The 19,073-nt window shown below is 29.4% G+C and overlaps 1 protein-coding gene and 2 pseudogenes across 5 annotated transcripts; 1 reads left to right on the top strand and 2 right to left on the bottom strand.

The window, feature by feature from the left end:
* Nucleotides 1–450: 450 nt before the first annotated feature.
* On the bottom strand, nucleotides 451–6,624 carry LOC137828106 (homeobox-leucine zipper protein ANTHOCYANINLESS 2). 5 transcript variants are annotated; one of them, XM_068634541.1, is made up of 10 exons: nucleotides 6,295–6,624; nucleotides 4,636–4,853; nucleotides 4,396–4,513; nucleotides 3,607–4,296; nucleotides 3,278–3,379; nucleotides 2,987–3,199; nucleotides 1,903–2,077; nucleotides 1,443–1,810; nucleotides 853–1,267; nucleotides 451–762 (listed from the first exon to the last, which is right to left on the bottom strand). In XM_068634541.1, the coding sequence occupies exons 2-9, from the start codon at nucleotides 4,842–4,844 to the stop codon at nucleotides 884–886; spliced, it is 2,259 nt and encodes a 752-aa protein (XP_068490642.1). In that variant the 5' UTR covers nucleotides 4,845–4,853; nucleotides 6,295–6,624; the 3' UTR covers nucleotides 451–762; nucleotides 853–883. The 5 variants fall into 5 exon arrangements, with proteins under 5 accessions (XP_068490642.1, XP_068490638.1, XP_068490639.1 ...); XM_068634537.1 differs by lacking the exon at nucleotides 6,295–6,624 and adding an exon at nucleotides 4,988–5,922; XM_068634538.1 differs by having other exon boundaries at nucleotides 451–1,267.
* Nucleotides 6,625–16,426: 9,802 nt separating this feature from the next.
* On the bottom strand, nucleotides 16,427–18,465 carry LOC137828030 (syntaxin-132 pseudogene; annotated as a pseudogene).
* Nucleotides 17,079–17,702, top strand: LOC137828340 (syntaxin-132 pseudogene; annotated as a pseudogene).
* Nucleotides 18,466–19,073: the final 608 nt, after the last annotated feature.

Genomic DNA, 19,073 nt, shown 5'->3' with positions numbered 1-19,073 from the left:
GTTGATAATATTCAGTGAAAAATAAAAGTATGCTAATATATATAAAATACTTAAGAGTCTAAAAGTTTAATTTATGCTGCACTGATGCATCATCGTCGTCCTACAAATTTATTCTCCCTCGATTAGAATAATTCTCAGACCAAATACTAGCATTTACCATTATTTTCCAAGTTTCGCCTTTTTCCTAAGCACGTGGGTTTAAAATCTTTTTGTAATGTTTATATTGTTGATCATAGATTTTTCATACCGATTTGAGAAGATATAACCATCAAAATGATGCCTTAATATTTAGGTAACAAATAAAAGTCTGTTCGTACCAAGGTGTAATAATTCTAGGACTTAAGGATGTTTCATGAATTGAGAAATCAGAAATAATGTTAAACAGTAAGTAATGATGGTGTAATAATAAGATGATAATGAAAAAAAGAGAAGGCAATTGAGCGAAATGAATTATCAGAAAATGTGAAAATGCATTCGGAAGTAAAATAGATTAGTTCAGCAATTTGGAAGTGTATATGGGGGAGATGGGAGGGTACTAGTAATAATTAAATAGAAAGACAGATACATTTTTTTTTATCGAAAGAAGATGCTGAGACTAACTCGCAGGTCAACGAGTCAATACCCGAACCACTATGAGCAGAATGTGCAGTGCAAGCAATGCAGCAGAATGAAGTTCCTCCATCGCGGTTCGTTCTTGACTCGAAACCTTCTTTGCGACCCTTTCTGCCTCAGCCTCGTCCACTACTCTATATAATTTAAATCCTATACACCCAACCAAATATAAATCATATAATCCCTCCCTCTCCTTAGAAGAAAAAATTACCACAAAATACTAAGGTAAGGTAACTTAACTTGCATTAACAAAATGGTTGTCTTGTCATGTTTATGCAACTCTGAGAGCGCCTTTGATCTTCTGAATGGTGCATGAAATGAGGTTATTCACAGTGTCCACTGACTCCACTGTGAGTTTTGCTGTTGGGAGACTGTTCACCAGAATTTGGAACCCCACTGTCAGAAGGCTTCCCCCGCTCTCTTCGCCACCGCCGCCCTTCTGCATTGTGCCATTGCAACTGCTGTTGTTGTTGCAGTGACCATCCGGGAGAATGGCGAAGCCTGAAGGCAAGAGTGCAACGTATGCAGAATCTCCCCCACTCATCACCACGTTCAGTGATTGCACGTCAACTGGCGCATATACCACCACTGAGCACGAAGCGTCCATCCATGTCTCTTGCAGAATCAGCATGCTGCTATCGTTCGCATTAACAGCCTGCAATGCAAATCAGACACCATACACTGATATCAATGACAAAAAAACAAAATGACTTTTTTCTATCACTCATATGATGATTATTTATTTCTGTTTCCTTAAGCCTTAACCCGTGTTAAGGATACTATTATTAAGCCTTAATGTTTCATCTTGTGTGCCTGAGAAAACAACTTACATTAGCACGGAGAAGGGAAACGCAGTTTCCATGTCCTTGTCCTTTGGCAATATGTACCATCTCCTGCATTGGTCCACCGTTGGACAAGATGTCCCACTCACTTCTCAGCCGTTCATCACGCAGAAAATCAAACACCCTTTGCCGTGACACTGGCATCCAAACAGAAGTTGCAGCACTAAGCACGATCCCAGGAGGCTCACCAGGGTCGTCCACGTTTTTCCTAGTCATCACTTTCATGTCATCACCGAGAGTCCCTATGTGAAGCATGTCCCACTTACGAGCAGACGAAGCACAAACCCCCGAACAGAAGTTACCAGTCATGCGTTGTGCCAATTTCAACATGCTCCTCCGACCAGCTTGGCTCAATGCTGCAAAAGTGCCAAAGTTTACACAATGATAGTGTCACATCATTACATTACATGTGATGAAAGGGTAAACAAAACATGGCATGCATGTGTACCTGTGTGATCATCACTTGAAATGGAAGAGGACATGAGGATGGCCAAGCATTCACATTGCCTTTGGAGAGTGGCGATCCATCTATGAGCACCAAATCCAACACCAGAACTAAGCAATGGGCGATAAAGTTGGTGAACAACACTCTCATCATACTCCCAATGCTCAAGCCAAGTAACCTACAAAGAGTGCAACTTATCTTCTATCAAACAAACAAACAAAAAGAAATATTTTAAAACTAGCAGAGGCAGCTATGTAAAGAATGAATCCCCAGGCAATGTAGTAAATGTTTGCATGCTAGTCGAGGAGTACAAAACAAAAAATAACCATATTTTCTTTATTTTGTGTTTTAGAATTCTGATGTGCATTGCAATTCATAAAATACGTTCCTAACTTTTATCCGAACATAACTAGAATAATCAAACTTTTGTTTACGTGGTCATAGATAAAACTAGAAGGGTTATTACTGATTTTACGTAAAACTCCACATACATAAAAAGTGTTTGACATAAAACCCTAGGCTAATTATAAATTAATACCTCAACTAAGAAAGGATTATGTAAAATGTCAATATCGGAGCAGATGTCAACGCGATAGAGACAAATCCCAACACCATTAGCAGATTATGGAATTATTTTAATATTATAAAACCTATATCAATATATTAAAGGGCACGGATTAACACATCACCTGTCAACATTATAATATAGCAGCATATGACTGGATCCAGGTCATTATGGTCTCGTATGCAGTAAAAAAAATAGTACGTTCTTATCAAAGGAGATAGGAATAGAAGCATCAAGTGTATTTGTTTATACGACAAAGACTGAAGAATCCAAGATTTAAAATTTTCACGCACTTTTAAATAGTAAAAGATGCTAAACAGAAACGAAGTTTCAAAATATTGCTAAACAATATAAGCCTTGATTCACTATTTTCTAGGAGTAGCACTGGACAAATAAAATACAAAGAAGTCAAGTGAAACTTCTTGCAAAACTATTACATCATCAGATATATCAAGGATATTCTCAAGCAAAGATTTAAGAGAAAAGAAAATAGACTTAAAAAGAACTTAGATGAGGACTTACCTTGGAGTAACCATTGGGCATATCCTGCACAATACAGCCAGAAGGAAGCCTCCTACAGCTCATGAATGGCTGTGCATTAGCAGAATCATGAACAATATCAATAGAAACATCAACCACAGCCCATACACCTTCTGCATGCTGCTTACAGAACCGGATGAATCTCACTTGACGAACAGGGACTAGTGGTGAAAGCAATTGTACCTCAGCATGCATCTGAAATGCATAATCCTAGTCATCAGTTCCACCAACTACTAAGACAAAGTGAAGCAAATATACAACAAAGAAACATACCACTTGTAGAGCACCATTACGTGTTCCACCCATGCCATTGGATATAACATCCAGGTTGATAGCTCTAGCAATCATAGAAGGAAACATCTCTGCCCATCGATTCTATTCAAAGAAATAAAAAATTAAAACAAGATATTAAACATACCTGCTCAATTCTAGATTAAATAATAGTCACGGTCCATTATTTAAGATCAAAAGCACTAAATCAAAGTGTTATCCTAAAAAGTAATATTGCTTTGATCCCTGCATCACTGGCAATTCTCAACAGAAAACTAAAATTGGTTTGCTTCACTGAAGAGTAGCTAGGAAGTTGATCATCATAGACATACCGCGTCCATCAAAGTTTCCACAAGGGCTAAACTGTTGATGATTACTATCCCGGTTTCTCTTGTAGCTTCAGTTACATAACCAGTGGGTTTTGGACCAATACAAGGAGAAAACAACCTTGCATACTCCTCATGATTAAACACCTCCTTCTCACCATCCAAACTCTTAATCCAAAGAGGGCTCTCTGCCTGAGTCATCTTTAGCAATTCCTCCATAGCAGCCAATGCAAGATCTATAAGCATAGATCGCTCAAGCTGAACTTCATTTCCCATCAACCCCAATGATGGTCTAATCCCGGGCATTGCAGTTTGAGTGCCCAACACTCCATCTCCCAAGTCAAGTCCCATTGGCAAAGGAGTGCCAAGAGTGCTTGAACCACCAAGCCCGTTCCTTCCAATACCAAGTTCCAGACCAGAATTTGAGTTTGGTAGAGCCATGGGACTGGTCATTGATGAGATTGGCTTGCCAAGGAACTTGTTTGCTAAGGCACATATACGGTTCAACTCATCTTTTAGTCTAGCATTCTCGATTCTAATCTGGTGCTCCTCAAATGAAATCTGCCCAGGAATAGCTGGGCCACCACAGCTGTTGCACACTGGATTTGACATTGCTTCCTTCATCAGACTGTTCTCAGCTCTGAGCTTATCATTCTCCTGCCTGAGCATTATGTTCTCATGGCGTTCCAGTTGGGTCTGATTCAAGAAAAATCACTTCAATTAGCACAGTACCTAAATTGAATCATGAAACTGCATTCAAGTGCAATAATTCTATATTATTGTCCTTAAATTCACCTTCATTTGGGTTCGTCGATTCTGAAACCAGAATTTCACTTGCTTATTCTCCAAGCCAAGCCTCTTACTGAGATCCAACCTTTGCTTCTCATCAGGATGAGGACACTCCTTGAAGAAACTAAAAACCAATAAAAGCAAAACCCAAAAACCAAAAACCAATCTTACCACGTTACTCAATCACGGAAGAAAATTAGCAAAAAGTAAATAAATTAAAAATCACTAAGTTTCATAAAGTCGTACGACTCGAGCTCTTGAATTTGGTGAGGAGTATGTCTGTGATATCTTTTCTTCCTCTGTGGCTGATCATCACCACCATCCTGATCATCACCAGATACACCATCGAAGTTATCACTTCCAGAGCGGCTTTCATACTCATCGTCCCTCATCCTCCCCATCAAACCAGCATCAAAATTTTCCCCAATGAGACCTATCTCACTGGGGCCCTCCATCTTCCTTTGCTGTATACAACATAATAATAGCTTCATCAGAAACAAGATAAGGGATGAACAATAAGATGCATAAATGAAATTCAATGCCAACAGAGAAACAAACAATAAAATAAGATGTCTAGCTATAGAGACCAAAATCATACATTTGAGTAGGAGAAGGAAGATGAATTTTGCATTGAAGAGGAAACGGATTGAGAAATAATTATCAGTCACAACAACTCTTGCACCCCAACTGCAACTGTTAATCAAACTCTCAAGGCTCAATCCCCAGAAAAGGTTTTAAAAAAATGGATTGACCCTCTCCTTTTTATGGACCAAAAATTTCTGTGATTCTATTCCTCCCACGCTCTAGCTGACTCTCATGTTCTTCTCTTTTTTTTGTTTCTATTTTATACCCGAAATTGTCACTGTCACTTTTGTCAAGGAGCTTTTTCAGTTTTTTGACTCCTTAATACGCTTAACTTTTGACCTTTAAAACAGATTGAGCTAAGCACTGACAAGATTGAATTTTTTTTTGTGTGAAAAAGTAGACAAGGCCAAAAAGTTGTTTCCTTGTCGACACCCCTTTCTCTCTCCAGCAGAAAGCTAAAAGGCTATTCCTAAAACAGATGGAAAGAGCAATAAGACAAAGAAAAATCCCCTTCCTTTCTGATCCAAGGTTCACACCTGCATCTCATGTCTGCAACCCCCAACAGCAGAAAAAACACAAAACAGTGACATGAGAAGGAGAACCCTTGTTTTTCTATATTTCACACTTGACCGATTCTTTGTCAGTATCGATAATTTTGAAAAAGACCCCAGCAAGAAGAAAATCCAAAGAAGTCTAAGCCAAAACTTCCCTCAGGAAAAAAGAATAAAAAACAAAGATTGAGAATCTTTTCACACAAATATAAAAAAGACAACAACAAATACAAAACCTTCTCTCATAAGTATCTTATCTCAGTCATATTCACACACACCACCCTGACTTTTCAAATGCATCACACCAAATCTAAGCTAAAAAATACAGGTTGACACCACCCCCGCCATTCTCTCTCTTCTCTCTCCACCCCGGCACTGATGATATAAGTGAGAAACTGAGAAATGGAGAAAGTTAGATGGTATACAAACCAACCATGGTACGGAGAAAACGATACCTTTTAATTTGACAGTGTGCAAAGTAAAAGAGCCAAAATAACAAACAGAGCCGCTGGGTTCCACAGCCTAGAAAGTTATGATTTCTCTTTTAAATTAAATAATCCAATTCGTGGTTGATAAATTTGACAGCAAAAACATTAAATCTTAAAAGGTAAAAATCTCTTTCTCTTGCTATTATTTTTTTCTTAAAGATTGATGCATGCTGCGTCTATTGAGATTGGTGGAAGAGAAAGGGACAGATAAAATAAAATAGTTTATATTTATATAAAATGTTGATTGATTAACAATAAAAAAAAAGATGGAGCTGACTTACAGTGACTATGAGGGTAATGAGAAGTCAATGGTTTTCTGCTGAAAGATAATTGTGTTTTCCCTAAATGAAACAAACCCTTTCGGATTTTGCTTTGAAGTCGAATCCAAGTTAGATTCCAAACCCCTTTGTGGCTGTTCCTGTTAATAACATAGCTGCTTCTTCAACCAGATCTTTCTCTCTGGTTACTCTCTGCACACACTTATTATTTTTCCATCTTCAATGTATAGCATAAGAGAGTGGGGTCCATGCTAGAAAGAGGGGTTCGTGATGTCCGCCACCAATCAACATGGAGCGCGTCCACACGCGCCTGCGTCCGCTATTACTGTTGTCAACTACAATCTACTCGCTTTGTCCTTTTGAATGGTTTCTTTCCACTCTGTGATGCTCCACCGTAAGATCCGAGAACAGCCAATAAACTGTCTACGATTAAGGACAGTAAGGTCATTTCAAAAAAATTAGGATTCTTAAAGTATAAAGAGGCTAACATATGAATGAGATAGAATTTCTCACTTTTTATACTTTAAATTTAACTTAATAAAATTAAATTAACTAATAAGATAAATGTAAATTTTTATATATTATAAAATACTTTTATTTTTAATTGATGCAAAATTTTCAAAATTATTTTTTATAAAAATAATAATATATATTTTTGAAGAGTTATATATATATATATATATATATATATATATTCTATGAATAACAAGAGTTATATTTCTTATTTAATAAGAATTTTTAAAATAATTATAGTACAATGTTAAAAAATAGACTTTAAATGCAACACAACCTTACAAAATCAGTTTTTTATAAGTAATAAAAAATAAATAAATAAGAATCTTTTTAAGATGATCTAACTAATGTATAAAATCGTACATAAACTAACAACCCTTGTACTAGAAGCTTGTCACTAACTTTCTACTAGAACAAATAAAATATCACAAACCTAAATAAGTCAATTATATTCAATTGAATACATACAAACGAGGAGATACATCATGCAGAAAATAAAAAACAAGCAGAAAGAACTTTAGAGATTATCCAAAATCAAACATTTAGTTAAACTATAGTTATATATATATATATATATATCTATTCTATGAATAAGAAGAGTTGTCTTTCTTACTTAATAAGAATTTTTCATCTATCAATAAATAAATACTTAAAAAAAATTGTTTTATTTAATATATAGGTTAAGAATTTTCTTTAAAATAAAGAAAAAATTACTTTCACTATAATTTATGAAAAGTGAGACATGACCTGTAATTTGAAAAATCTAAATATAAATTATTTGTATTTTTTTATTAAATTAAATGTTGTAATTATTTCTTGTTTATATTGTTAAAATGATTGATGTTAGTAGTCTTATTATTTTGTTTCCTCATAGTGGCTACTTTACGTTCATAAATTTATAAAAAAAATTGTTATACTAATTTTCAAAAGTGATATCACAACTTATCTTATAAATTTTCAATTAATGAACTTGGTGGAAGCTATCAATCATGGTAAAACCAATGTTCAAGCTAAATGCACACAGATGTTTCCATTGAAAATCAATGATAGAAAATTATCAAATATAAAAGTCAATTATAAATCAAATAAACCTAGTGAGAAAGATTAATAAAGATTATGAACTTCTAAGTCACAAAATTATTAATTAAGAAATTTATTAACTAAATTTTGTTCATGTATCAACTTGTGCCAATAAAACTTGAATATATGATTGGGAATAAGATATTTAGGAACAAAATTGAGAAAGTTGGAGTACTCAAAAAGTTGTAATATGATAAAAAAATAAAACTCTAACATCTTGAAAAGACAATGTTAGATAGAAACAAAACTTTTGAAGATGATTTCCAAACACGTCTACTATTTTATTCTTTTCCTAGAAGTTAAGAAATTTGCTATCACTCAAAGCAATTTTGCTCCATACAAAAAACTTAACTTTAATATTGTTGCGTAGTACTTGCTAAATGAAAAGAAAAATATTCAAATAACTATTTTGAGGCCAAAACTATTGAAAACAAAGGACAAAGTGATGCAAAGAGGAAGGAATAAGAACTTGGTTTCAGATGGGATATTGCAAACATATATTGTTTGAAAGAGAAATGTGATATTATTTAAGGATAAAAAATATAATATATAAAATTTGAAAATCAAGTTTGGATGTGGATTGGTCAAAGTTTTATTAATTCAGGGGAAGAAAAATTTTAAATGGAACAGTGGGCATAATAACTTGATCAAATTGAGTAACTTTATCAAATGATAGAATATGAAGAGATAAATGAACCACTTATTAGACAATCAAACAATTGAGGATCAAGCGTTAAATAATATTTACATAGATAAAGAATCTAAATTAAGATGATCCACATAAATTAGAAAATCATAAAAGGGCACTTCTCAAATGAACAGACAATCTCAAAAATCAAACTTACAATTTGGTGCAAATGTTAAAAGGAAGAAAAACATTGCAAAAACATATGGATGATTAAGCCTAAGACTCAATAGAACAACCCCAGTTCTAAATAAAAAACATGAATTATCATGAATGATTGCAATTAGAAGAAAGACATGAATTAGGGCAATTGTTGGCTTGACTACTAAACTAGACTTTAATATTAAATAAATTTATGTTAAAATTGCTTTCCTACACCAAAACATATATGAGAAAATATATTTAGAGCAACCAAAATATTTTTAAGAACCTTGCAAAGAACACTTTGTATGTCTCACGAAGAAAAATCTTTACACTCTCAAACAAGCTAAGACATTAGTAAAATTAAATTTTGATATCTTCATAATCCAACACAAATTCAAAAATACTTCACATATTGTTGTGTGAGTGAGAATAAATATGAAAAATGGTGATTTCATCGTACCTCTATTGTACGATGATTATACATTGACAAAACAAAATAGTTTCTCTAAAAGAAAGACTTTTACCATGAAGAATCTAGGTGCACTGAAGAGGATTCTTAGAATATAGATTGTTAAAAATCATTATAGAAGAATGTTATGAATATCTCAAAAAAACTACATTAAGAAAATTATGAAAAAAATTAATATGCGATTGTGTGGTTTCCCTTATTTGAACATTTCAAACTAAGCAAGTCTCAATATCCAAAAAAACAAGAAGAAAAAAAATGAGTAACATGTCTTATTCATCTATTACAGGTAGTTTAATGTATGAAATGATTTGTAACATGTCAAACATTGTTTGTATTGTAGGAGTTGTGAGTGAGGTAATTGCCAAAAGAGCATTACGACGTTGTAAAATGAATACAAAGGAATTCAAGGAAAATTGGTGAAAGTTGTTATGATATTACTTTTGTAGGTGAATTTGTTTATTCGTAATTTAAACTTTATAAATATATTTTTATCAACAAGAATATCCCAAATAAGTTGTGATATAATACCAATTAAGATGATTATGTGGTGGAATATAATAATTAGAGTGCTATACATCTAGCTAAGAACTCCGTTACATTCATCTTTTAAAATATTGACATCCAATATTCATCATATATGAACAATGTTAAGTAAAAAAAAAGAATAAAGGTAAAAAATTCATACAAATGTTAGTTAGTATATTGTGATGACTAAAATAGTATTAATCAAGAAATTTAAAGAATCCTATAAAAAAAGTTAATATAACGGTGATCTATAATTAACACACACAAAAGGAGAATACATTAAAAACCATTTCTTCAATTAATGAAAGATTTATGTGAAAACTGATCATATTGAAAAATTACATATTTTTTTTATAAAAAATAGTTATCTTTATCATGAGTCATATCTTTTAGATATAAATTATGCCTCATCATGTATAGATGTTTTTTAATTCTTTATAAAAACATTATTTAATTTCATTATATCTAATTAAGTAAAAGAGTTATAATGCTAAAAAATTATACAAGAGATCATCTTAAAAAAGAATAACTACTTATTATTCATATTTCCATCTTTTTTACATTAAGCTTTTCCACATTAATATTACTATTACTATTCTTGGATTCTACTCTTATTATTTTGCTTTTATATAGTATAGTGGGGTATTTTGTTCTCTTAAAGGGTTTGGATTTTGTGTCACAGCAAATCTAACCTTTTATCCATTCTTGGATTGGATTTGTCTCTTTAGCTTTTTTACATAGTTCATAACCTTAAAAAAAAATATTTAAATTATTGAAAATGGAATTAATGATATTGATTTTGAAGATTCAGTATGTAGTAATGTTATATATGTAAAGACTTTTTTATTTATCAAATCTTCACGTGATATGTATAAAAGTAAATAATTAAAAGGAATGTGAAAAGGAGAATGGGCTACTGTTAGCTTATTTTTGTAGTTGCGTAAAATACAATTTTAGACAATCACGGCATTAAAAAAATTCAGACTGTATTTATTTTTATTTTTCATTTGCATTTATCTCAATTACTTTTCTTCACGCCAGCATGTCTTCAACGTAAATATCAAAATACCATTTCTTTCTAATATCTTTTAACTAATGGGAAAAGGATACAAATGTGTGAAAAAGTAATTGAGTGCACTAGAACTATAAGGGTTTTTTTATTCTCTAATAATATAAAAATGTTTTTATTATATACTCTAAATCAATAAAAATATTTTTAATAAAGTATTACATACTCGATTTATTACGAGAAGATAATTAAATATTAATTAATTTAAAAATAAAAATTAATTAATCATTATTTTATAAATTAAATATTAATTAATTTTTTAAAAAATAATTAATCATTATATTATTAAGTTAGATATTATTTTATAATTTAAAAATTATTGATATCTAAAATAATTTATATTATTATTAAAACTTTATAAAATAATTTTTAAATCAATATTTACATTAGTTATTAAAATTTTGTTATTAATTATTTTATATTATAAATTAGTTATTAATTTAAGAAAAGACTAATTCCAAATTTAAAGTAGTTAATAACTAAAATATTGGTAATTGATGTTAGATACTAATTTAGAAATAACTTTATAAATTTGTATTGGTAATAAAAATTATTTTAGATATTAATAGTTCTTTATAGAATAGTATCTAACTTAATTAATTACGATAAAAAAATATTAATAACAACTAAATTTAGATATAAAAAATAATTAGTCTCGACTAAATTAAATATTATTTTAGAGACTAAAAAATTATATATCAAGTGAGTTCTATTATTAATAAAAGTTTATAAAATTATTTTATTGGTATTTAAATTAACTAGCAAAATTTTATCTACTAATATTTTAAATTTTAAATTAATATCTAAAATATTAATAAAAACTAATTTAGAATATAAAGGAATAATTAGCTTAAAAACTTTGTAGCTAATATATAAATTTAAAAACTACTTTATAAATTTATATTAATTATAAAAATTGTTTTAGATACCAATAATTTTTTTAGTTTATAGAATAATTTTTAATTTAGTCAAATAGTAATTATTTATTTTGGTTTTTGAAATTAATTTGTATTTAATAATTTTTTTAATAAGTTTAATATTAATTATTTGGATATTTAATAATTTTATTGTAGTATTTAATAATGTATCAAACTTTTTATTTAATATGTATTAAAGTGAATGATGGGAGTGATATCAATCATCTCTTTAAATAAATCAAGTTAAAATCATTAATGTATTTTTCACTCTGAATTAAATTGTAATTTTGGATATTTAATATTTATTAATTTTGTGTTTAATTGTAATTTTTGGATATTTAATGTTCATCAATTTTGTGTTTAATTGTAATTTTGGATATTTAATATTTATTAATTTTGGATGCTTAATATTCATTAATTCTGTGTTTAATTGTAATTTTGGATATTTAATATTTATTAATTTTGTGTGGCAGTTATAACGGAAACCTGGATACAGTTGAAAAAAAGTAATCATAACAAGACAAAAATAATTAAGTAAATGATTAAAGTATAACTATTATAAACTTATTTTTCTTAAAAAATTATTATATATATATATATATATATATATATAAAACAATCTACATATATACTGATACTTATTTTTCAATTTTTTTTATAGAGAATTAAATTAAGAAAGTTCTATTAATTTTGTTTCAACCGGCTACTAAAGTATCCGTGTATGCATAGAAGTTTTCTTTCTTAGCTAGTTTTATGTTGGAATTTCAAAAAAAAATTGAATAATTGAAAAATTATTATTTAATTTGATTTTTTTATTTAATTATGTATATTATAAAATTTTATTATCACTATTTTATTTTTATTTTTATTTTTTTATGTCTGAACTGCGATGACAGTAATCATTCGGTATCAAAAGATTTGAAGAACTTTAAAATATAGTTTAAAATTTATATTATAAATATTTGTATTTCTATAAGTTGTACTCATATATTAAAAATGTTTTAAAAAACTTTAAGTTCGTATAAAAAAATACGTAGAACTAGTTAGATATATATTTTTTTTATTACTAGACTGAAAATTATCACATTTTTCATACAAAATGTTTTAAACTACTAATTAAAAATAATCAAAATCCTTGACTATTTAACAAATATTTTATATTTTATCTAGATCTGTAAGTAAAACTGAATCTCGTGCATGGACTGAAAAAACGTTATAACATTTTCCTTTTTCCTTTTACATAAATTTATTTACTTCTATTTTTAAATTAAATAAATTGACTCAATCCAAACTAAAATAAATCAAATTCAACCTGAACTAAATTTAATATTATATTACGATCAATCTAAAGTAAATTATTCTCCTTCAATATATTTAAGTTCCTGTAAATGTAACTACGTACAGTAAAAGATCACAAAAAAAAAATTAAAAAAGTAGTTATACGTTTTGAGAAAAAAAAAGTTTTATTTTTAATAAATACTTAAAAAAAGTTTTTAATTTTTATTTATTTTCACAATTAAAGAATTAGAAAACATTATCACAATTTTTCGAAAAACTGATTTTTTTTTTCTTAAAAAAATGTGAAAAAAGAGAGATCTTAGAAAACCGTGAAAATCATTTCCATGAAATTTTTCATGTGAATTAAGGTATTTTCTGGCCAAGTACGAAAAAGGCAATCTCCAGAGAACATAAAAATCAAAACAAAAAACTGCATCTTTTTTATTAAGCATGTATTTAACGAGTTTATTTAATTTTATCTATTTACGCAAAAACATCCATTTTGACTTAAATGTTTATTTTATTCCAATAATATATTCAAGTTATTTAACTTCGAAAACAAAAACTCATACGATCAATATTCCATAAGAAACATTTGAGTTTTTTTCTTTTTTACTTTGCACAAATTTTCCATCAAGCCAATCTTTACAAATTGATAATTAAAAAGTTAGTTAAGGAATGAGAATTTTAGTTAGTTAATTCTATTGCATTATATTAAGTGCATTTTTTAAATAGATATTTGCAGAAGTAGATTGTAAAACTATAAAATTATTATGACTTTCCACATTGGACATAAGTGAGACAATAAGGAATTAAAGTTCGAAGAAGAGGATGTATAATGGGGTTTTTGATGATTAATTAATGGGGTTAAATGATAGATATATGATGATTAAATAGCTTTAATTTCACAGGTGTTATATAATTAAGAAACTAGTACAGTATATAATGTAGTTCATGAGCCCACACCACTTTTTAATTTATTTGCATAATCCAACTAAATACATATACATTAATTATTTCTATTCATACATTAATTCATTTTTTTTATAGATATTTTATGCCCAACATTAGACACAAATAATTACTATACATACAGTGATTTTATTATAGAAAAGCAATGAAATATAATTAATATATGATTATGTATATGAATCTATTTCTGTCTTCAAGTCTTTTTATAATATTTTTCCCTTTTAAGTTTATTCAACTTTCACCTTTTAGAAATATAGTGTCTCAAGGTGCTGGTGAGAGTTTGGCAATACCAGACCAATCACAATCTCTAATTATATAACATCATATTTGGATGAGTATTTTATTAAACAATTTAAGAAAATAAATAAATTTTACTAGTTAAAAATATTTTTCTTTTACAGCAAAAATAGATAATACTGGAAGATACAATAAATTTAACCGTGTAATAGCCATGAAGTTAAAACATAAATTATTTTTAAAATTATATGCTTAGAAAATCGTGTTTTGTTTCAATTAGTTTTATATAATTATAATAATTTATTTTCTAGATTTTTCATGCTTAAAAAAATAGGAAATACACGAGGTCTCCTAACGAGGAGGGACAAAATTCATTAAATCTCAAAGGTGGTTGGACATAAAAAGATTTAAATGAAATATAAATATTTATTTTCAAATTTATATAATTTAATTCTGATATTTTCAAATTTTAATATATATATATATATATATAAATGTATATATATATATATATATAAATGTATATACTAGCATATATATCCACATTTTTTTCTTTTTATCATTACAATACACGTGACATCATTAAGCAATAAACCAAAAATTCATCATCAATTTAATCAACATTAATAATGAAAAATATTATATATAAAAGAATAAAATATATTAAAATATGCTTCTTTTTTCTTTGTCTTGGACCTGTAGAGAGACTTAGTTAAATTGTTCTTATCCTTTACCACCACCGTCAACCACTTCCCCTCCATATCCTCCATCACCACCACCTCCTTATTCTTAACCCTCACTATCAAATCCCAAAACAAACCATTTTTTTTTCTATTCACAAAAAAAACTACCAATCTTTACCTACATTCTTCCGTGGATGTAGAAGCGCATGCAACTTTTTTTCGATGATGCAGCACACACCGAATCCAGATTACACACCACTCTTAACAATGTTCCTTTGCATTAGAACCTTGCGCTTGGGGGTAAGCATGACAATGATAGGAACACGCACGAGAAATAGTGCCTTGAGTTTCAATGTCTTGCTCTTTGTTTGAAGATTGTGAATAAGTATATCAGATTGAACGTAACTTTTTCGTAAAACATGAGGAAATGAAAATATATTTTAGTCACTGTCCTGTATGATTTTATTTAAATCCATAAAATTGTTTTCAGAAAACGTCTTATAATAAAGGACTTTCATCACTTACCCTCTGTCTCCTCTGGTTGAGTCCTACTTGTACCTATAGTCACATGTTTTAATCACAATTTCAATGTCAAATTAGTGTTTTACAAATTGAAATGCACATAAAGAGAATTACCGATTGTTGTGATAGTGCTCACAACTCCTTTTGTTAAGTCCTTCCCCTCCATCTAGTCACAAGCTTCCATTATAATTTCATAATTTCATAATTCCATTATAATTTCGATTAGGGTTTCACAAAGATTAATCCAAACATAAAAAGAGAAGTGAGAATGAAAGTATGCTTTTACATAAAAAAGGAAATGAAAGAAAAAAGAAAATGAAAAGTAGGGTAGAGAAAAGAAAGTGGGAAGTAGAGTGAGTATGTGAATTTTAGGCATAATGAAGATATTCAAATCCAATAGGGATTAAAAACGACTTCTTAAATCAATTTGAAAACTATTCTTACATACATTTTCATAAAATACTTCAAATAAAAATTTTGTTTACAATTTTTTACCTAATATCTTTAAAAATTTGAAAATTTAAAATTTGAAATTTAAAATTTTGAGAATTTTAAAATAAAAAATTAAAAATTGAAAATTTTTCAAAATTTGAAGTGTTTCGAAAAGGTTTTAGGGTTTGAAAATTTGAAAAATTTAAAATTAAATTTTTTAATTTTTTTTTTGACAAAATAGGAAATGACGCAATGTCCATAATGATGAAATAAAATCAAATATTTATATAAGGATAAAATAGGAAAAAAATTGAGGAAGTTAAAGAGGGAAATTCTCTTTATATATAGGTATATATGAGAAGTAACAAGATTACAACACACATCCATTTTCTAGAGTTCTTTTGATGTTTCTTGGTCGTTATAAGGGCTTTGTTACCTTGTTGCACTTGATCGATTGCTACGGTATTGTTACCTTGTTACCTTTTTTTTCTTTTTATGTTTGTCCAATGTTTCTTATTTCAAGTAATATGAAAGTGAAAGAATGTTTTTACAACATGACAAAGCAAAAAAATGGATCAGGGTAAAAAAATCATGGTGTAAGTTATGCAATTATGCACAGTTTTTGTTAACCCATGGTTTGATGACAGAGAGAACAATGATTATAATAAAGATGAGAAGTATCAAGATCACACATCTATTTTCTAGAGTTCTTTTGATGTTTCTTGGCCGTTATGAGGCCTTTGTTACCTTGCTGCACGTGATTGACTGCACTTGAAACCTGTGTTTCGATATTATCAAGCATGTCTCCTTGTGCATTCACTAACACCGCAATATTAAGAAATATCTGTTGTAGCTCAAGAAGCTTTCTCTCAACATCTCTAACTGCTTCATGACGCTCTTGTATTTCAGCCAAGGCGTCCATTATCTGGCTTCGCCCTTGTCCCTGAACTGCCTTTTGGAAAATATGTTCACTATCTCAAGTTTCAATTAATCTATCAATTGTCTCCTCATCAGCTCTTGTGCCAGTAACTGTAAAAACTCATCTCTCAACAACCTCGTGATACTCTTAATGGATTACCTCTCTTAGGGTCTGAAATTATGCCATTTTATCTTTTAGTTTCTTTTTTAAAGAAATGGTTGTTGCTCTTCTTGAGCGGTCAACACCTGATCCTTTTCCACATCCAGACTTTTGCATGTTTGTGAAATTCTATTTGTACAATTCTTCAATTCTGGTCTTTATGAAACTACATATAACATAAAAATTGAATAATTGTACAAAAAGAATTTGGCAAACATGCAGAAGTCTGGATGTGGAAAAGGATCAGGTGTTGACTGCTCAAGAAGAGCAACAACCATTTCTTTAAAAAAGAAACTAAAAGATAAAATGGCAGAATTTCAGACCCTAAAAGAGGTCATCCATCAAGAGTATTGTGAGTTTGTTGAGAGATGAGTTTTTACCGTTACTGGCACAAGAGCTGATGAGGAGACTATTGACAGATTAATTGAAACTTGAGATAGTGAACATATTTTTCAAAAGGAAGTTCAGAGACAAGGGTGAGGCCAAATAATGGACGCCTTGGCTGAAATACAAGAGCGTCATGAAGCAGTTAGAGATGTTGAGAGAAAGCTTCTTGAGCTACAACAAATATTTCTTGATATTACGGTGTTAGTGGATGCACAAGGAGACATGCTTGATAACATCGAAACACAGGTTTCAAGTGCAGTCGATCACGTGCAGCAAGGTAACAAAACCCTCATAACGGCCCAGAAACGTCAAAAGAACTCTAGAAAATAGATGTGTGTTGCAATCTTGATACTTCTCATCTTTATTATAATCATTGTTCTCTCTGTCATCAAACCATGGGTTAACAAAAACTGTGCATAATCGCATAACTTACACCATGATTTTTTTACCCCGATCCATTATTTTGCTTTGTCATGTTGTAAAAACATTCTTTCACTTTCATATTACTTGAAAGAAGGAACATTGGACAAACACAAAAGAAAGCAAAAAAAAATAAAATAAAAAATACCGTAGCAATCAATCACGTGCAACAAGGTAACAAAGCCCTCATAACGACCAAGAAACATCAAAAGAACTCTAGAAAATGGATGTGTTGCAATCTTGTTACTTCTCATCTACACCTATATATATAAATAGGATTTCCCTCTTTAACTTTCTCAATTTTTTCCTATTTTATCCTTATATAAATATTTGATTTTATTTCATTATTATGGACATTGCGTCATTTCCTATTTTGTCAAAAAATTTAAATATAAAATTTAATTTTTTTTTAATAAAAATATTAATTTTAAATTGTTCAAATTTTCAAACCCTAAAACCTTTTCGAAACACTTCAATTTTTAAAATTTCAAAAAAAATTAAAATGTTTAAATTCTCAAAATTTTAAATTTCAAAAAATTTCAAATTTTCAAATTTTCAAAAATTTTAAATTTTCAAATTTTTAAAATATTTTAAAGATATTAGGTAAAAAATTGGAAACCAAATAATATTTTATGAAAATGTATGTTAGAATAGTTTTCAAATTGATTTAAGAAGCCGTCTTTAATCCCTATTGGATTTGAATATCTTCATTATGCATAAAACTCACATACTCACTTTACTTCCCACTTTCTTTTCTGTGCATGATTGCATAACTTACACAATTTTTTTTAAAGCCATTTTTATGAGGTTGAGTTAGGCTTAATGCCCACTTCTTAATATGGTATCAGAGTCATTTAAAGCCTATTCTAGCGAGTGTTTGGTGGGTTTATCAAGTCACCCGCTATCGTGTCGTTATCGGTTATCGGACCACCCATAATATATTGTCCCAAGCACAAGCTGTCACTCTGTGCGTGAGGGATGTGTTGGAGATCCCACATCGACTAGAAATGAGAACATTTCATTTTATATAAGTAGATACAAACCTCATCTCATTAGCAGATTGCATGAGGTTGAGTTATACTTAAAATCCACTTCTTAATAAGTTTAAGTACACCAATAGTTAAATTGATACTTTAATCAACTAGTCTTGGTTTCCGATTAATGAAAAATATGATGTATTTAAGATTTAAGATAATGAATCATTTCATAATCAATTATCTTATCAAAATATTAATATTTATTATTGTACTGAATATGATATCAACTTTTAATTTTTAATTTGTCAAAAATAGTTCATTCAAAAAGTTATGACATACACCACCAATATTATTGATACTTTAATCAACCATCTCTTGTTTCCAATTAATAAAA

The sequence above is a fragment of the Phaseolus vulgaris genome, chromosome 7 (assembly GCF_051622355.1).
Source record: "Phaseolus vulgaris cultivar YP4 chromosome 7, ASM5162235v1, whole genome shotgun sequence".
In the NCBI taxonomy this organism is placed as follows: domain Eukaryota; kingdom Viridiplantae; phylum Streptophyta; class Magnoliopsida; order Fabales; family Fabaceae; genus Phaseolus; species Phaseolus vulgaris.
The sequence above is the reverse complement of the archived record's forward strand: the minus strand, read 5'-3'. Positions and strand labels throughout refer to the sequence as shown.

What these genes read in the sequence shown, in the direction of transcription:
- LOC137828106 (XM_068634537.1), bottom strand. Translation starts at nt 5,020, where the DNA reads ATGCAAAATTCATCTTCCTTCTCCTACTCAAAT. An exon ending in TGCCCAATGGTTACTCCAAG is followed by an intron (nt 2,078 to 2,986) that starts GTAAGTCCTCAT and finishes CACTCTTTGTAG; the next exon opens with GTTACTTGGCTTGAGCATTG. An exon ending in TTCAAGTGATGATCACACAG is followed by an intron (nt 1,811 to 1,902) that starts GTACACATGCAT and finishes GCACTTTTGCAG; the next exon opens with CATTGAGCCAAGCTGGTCGG.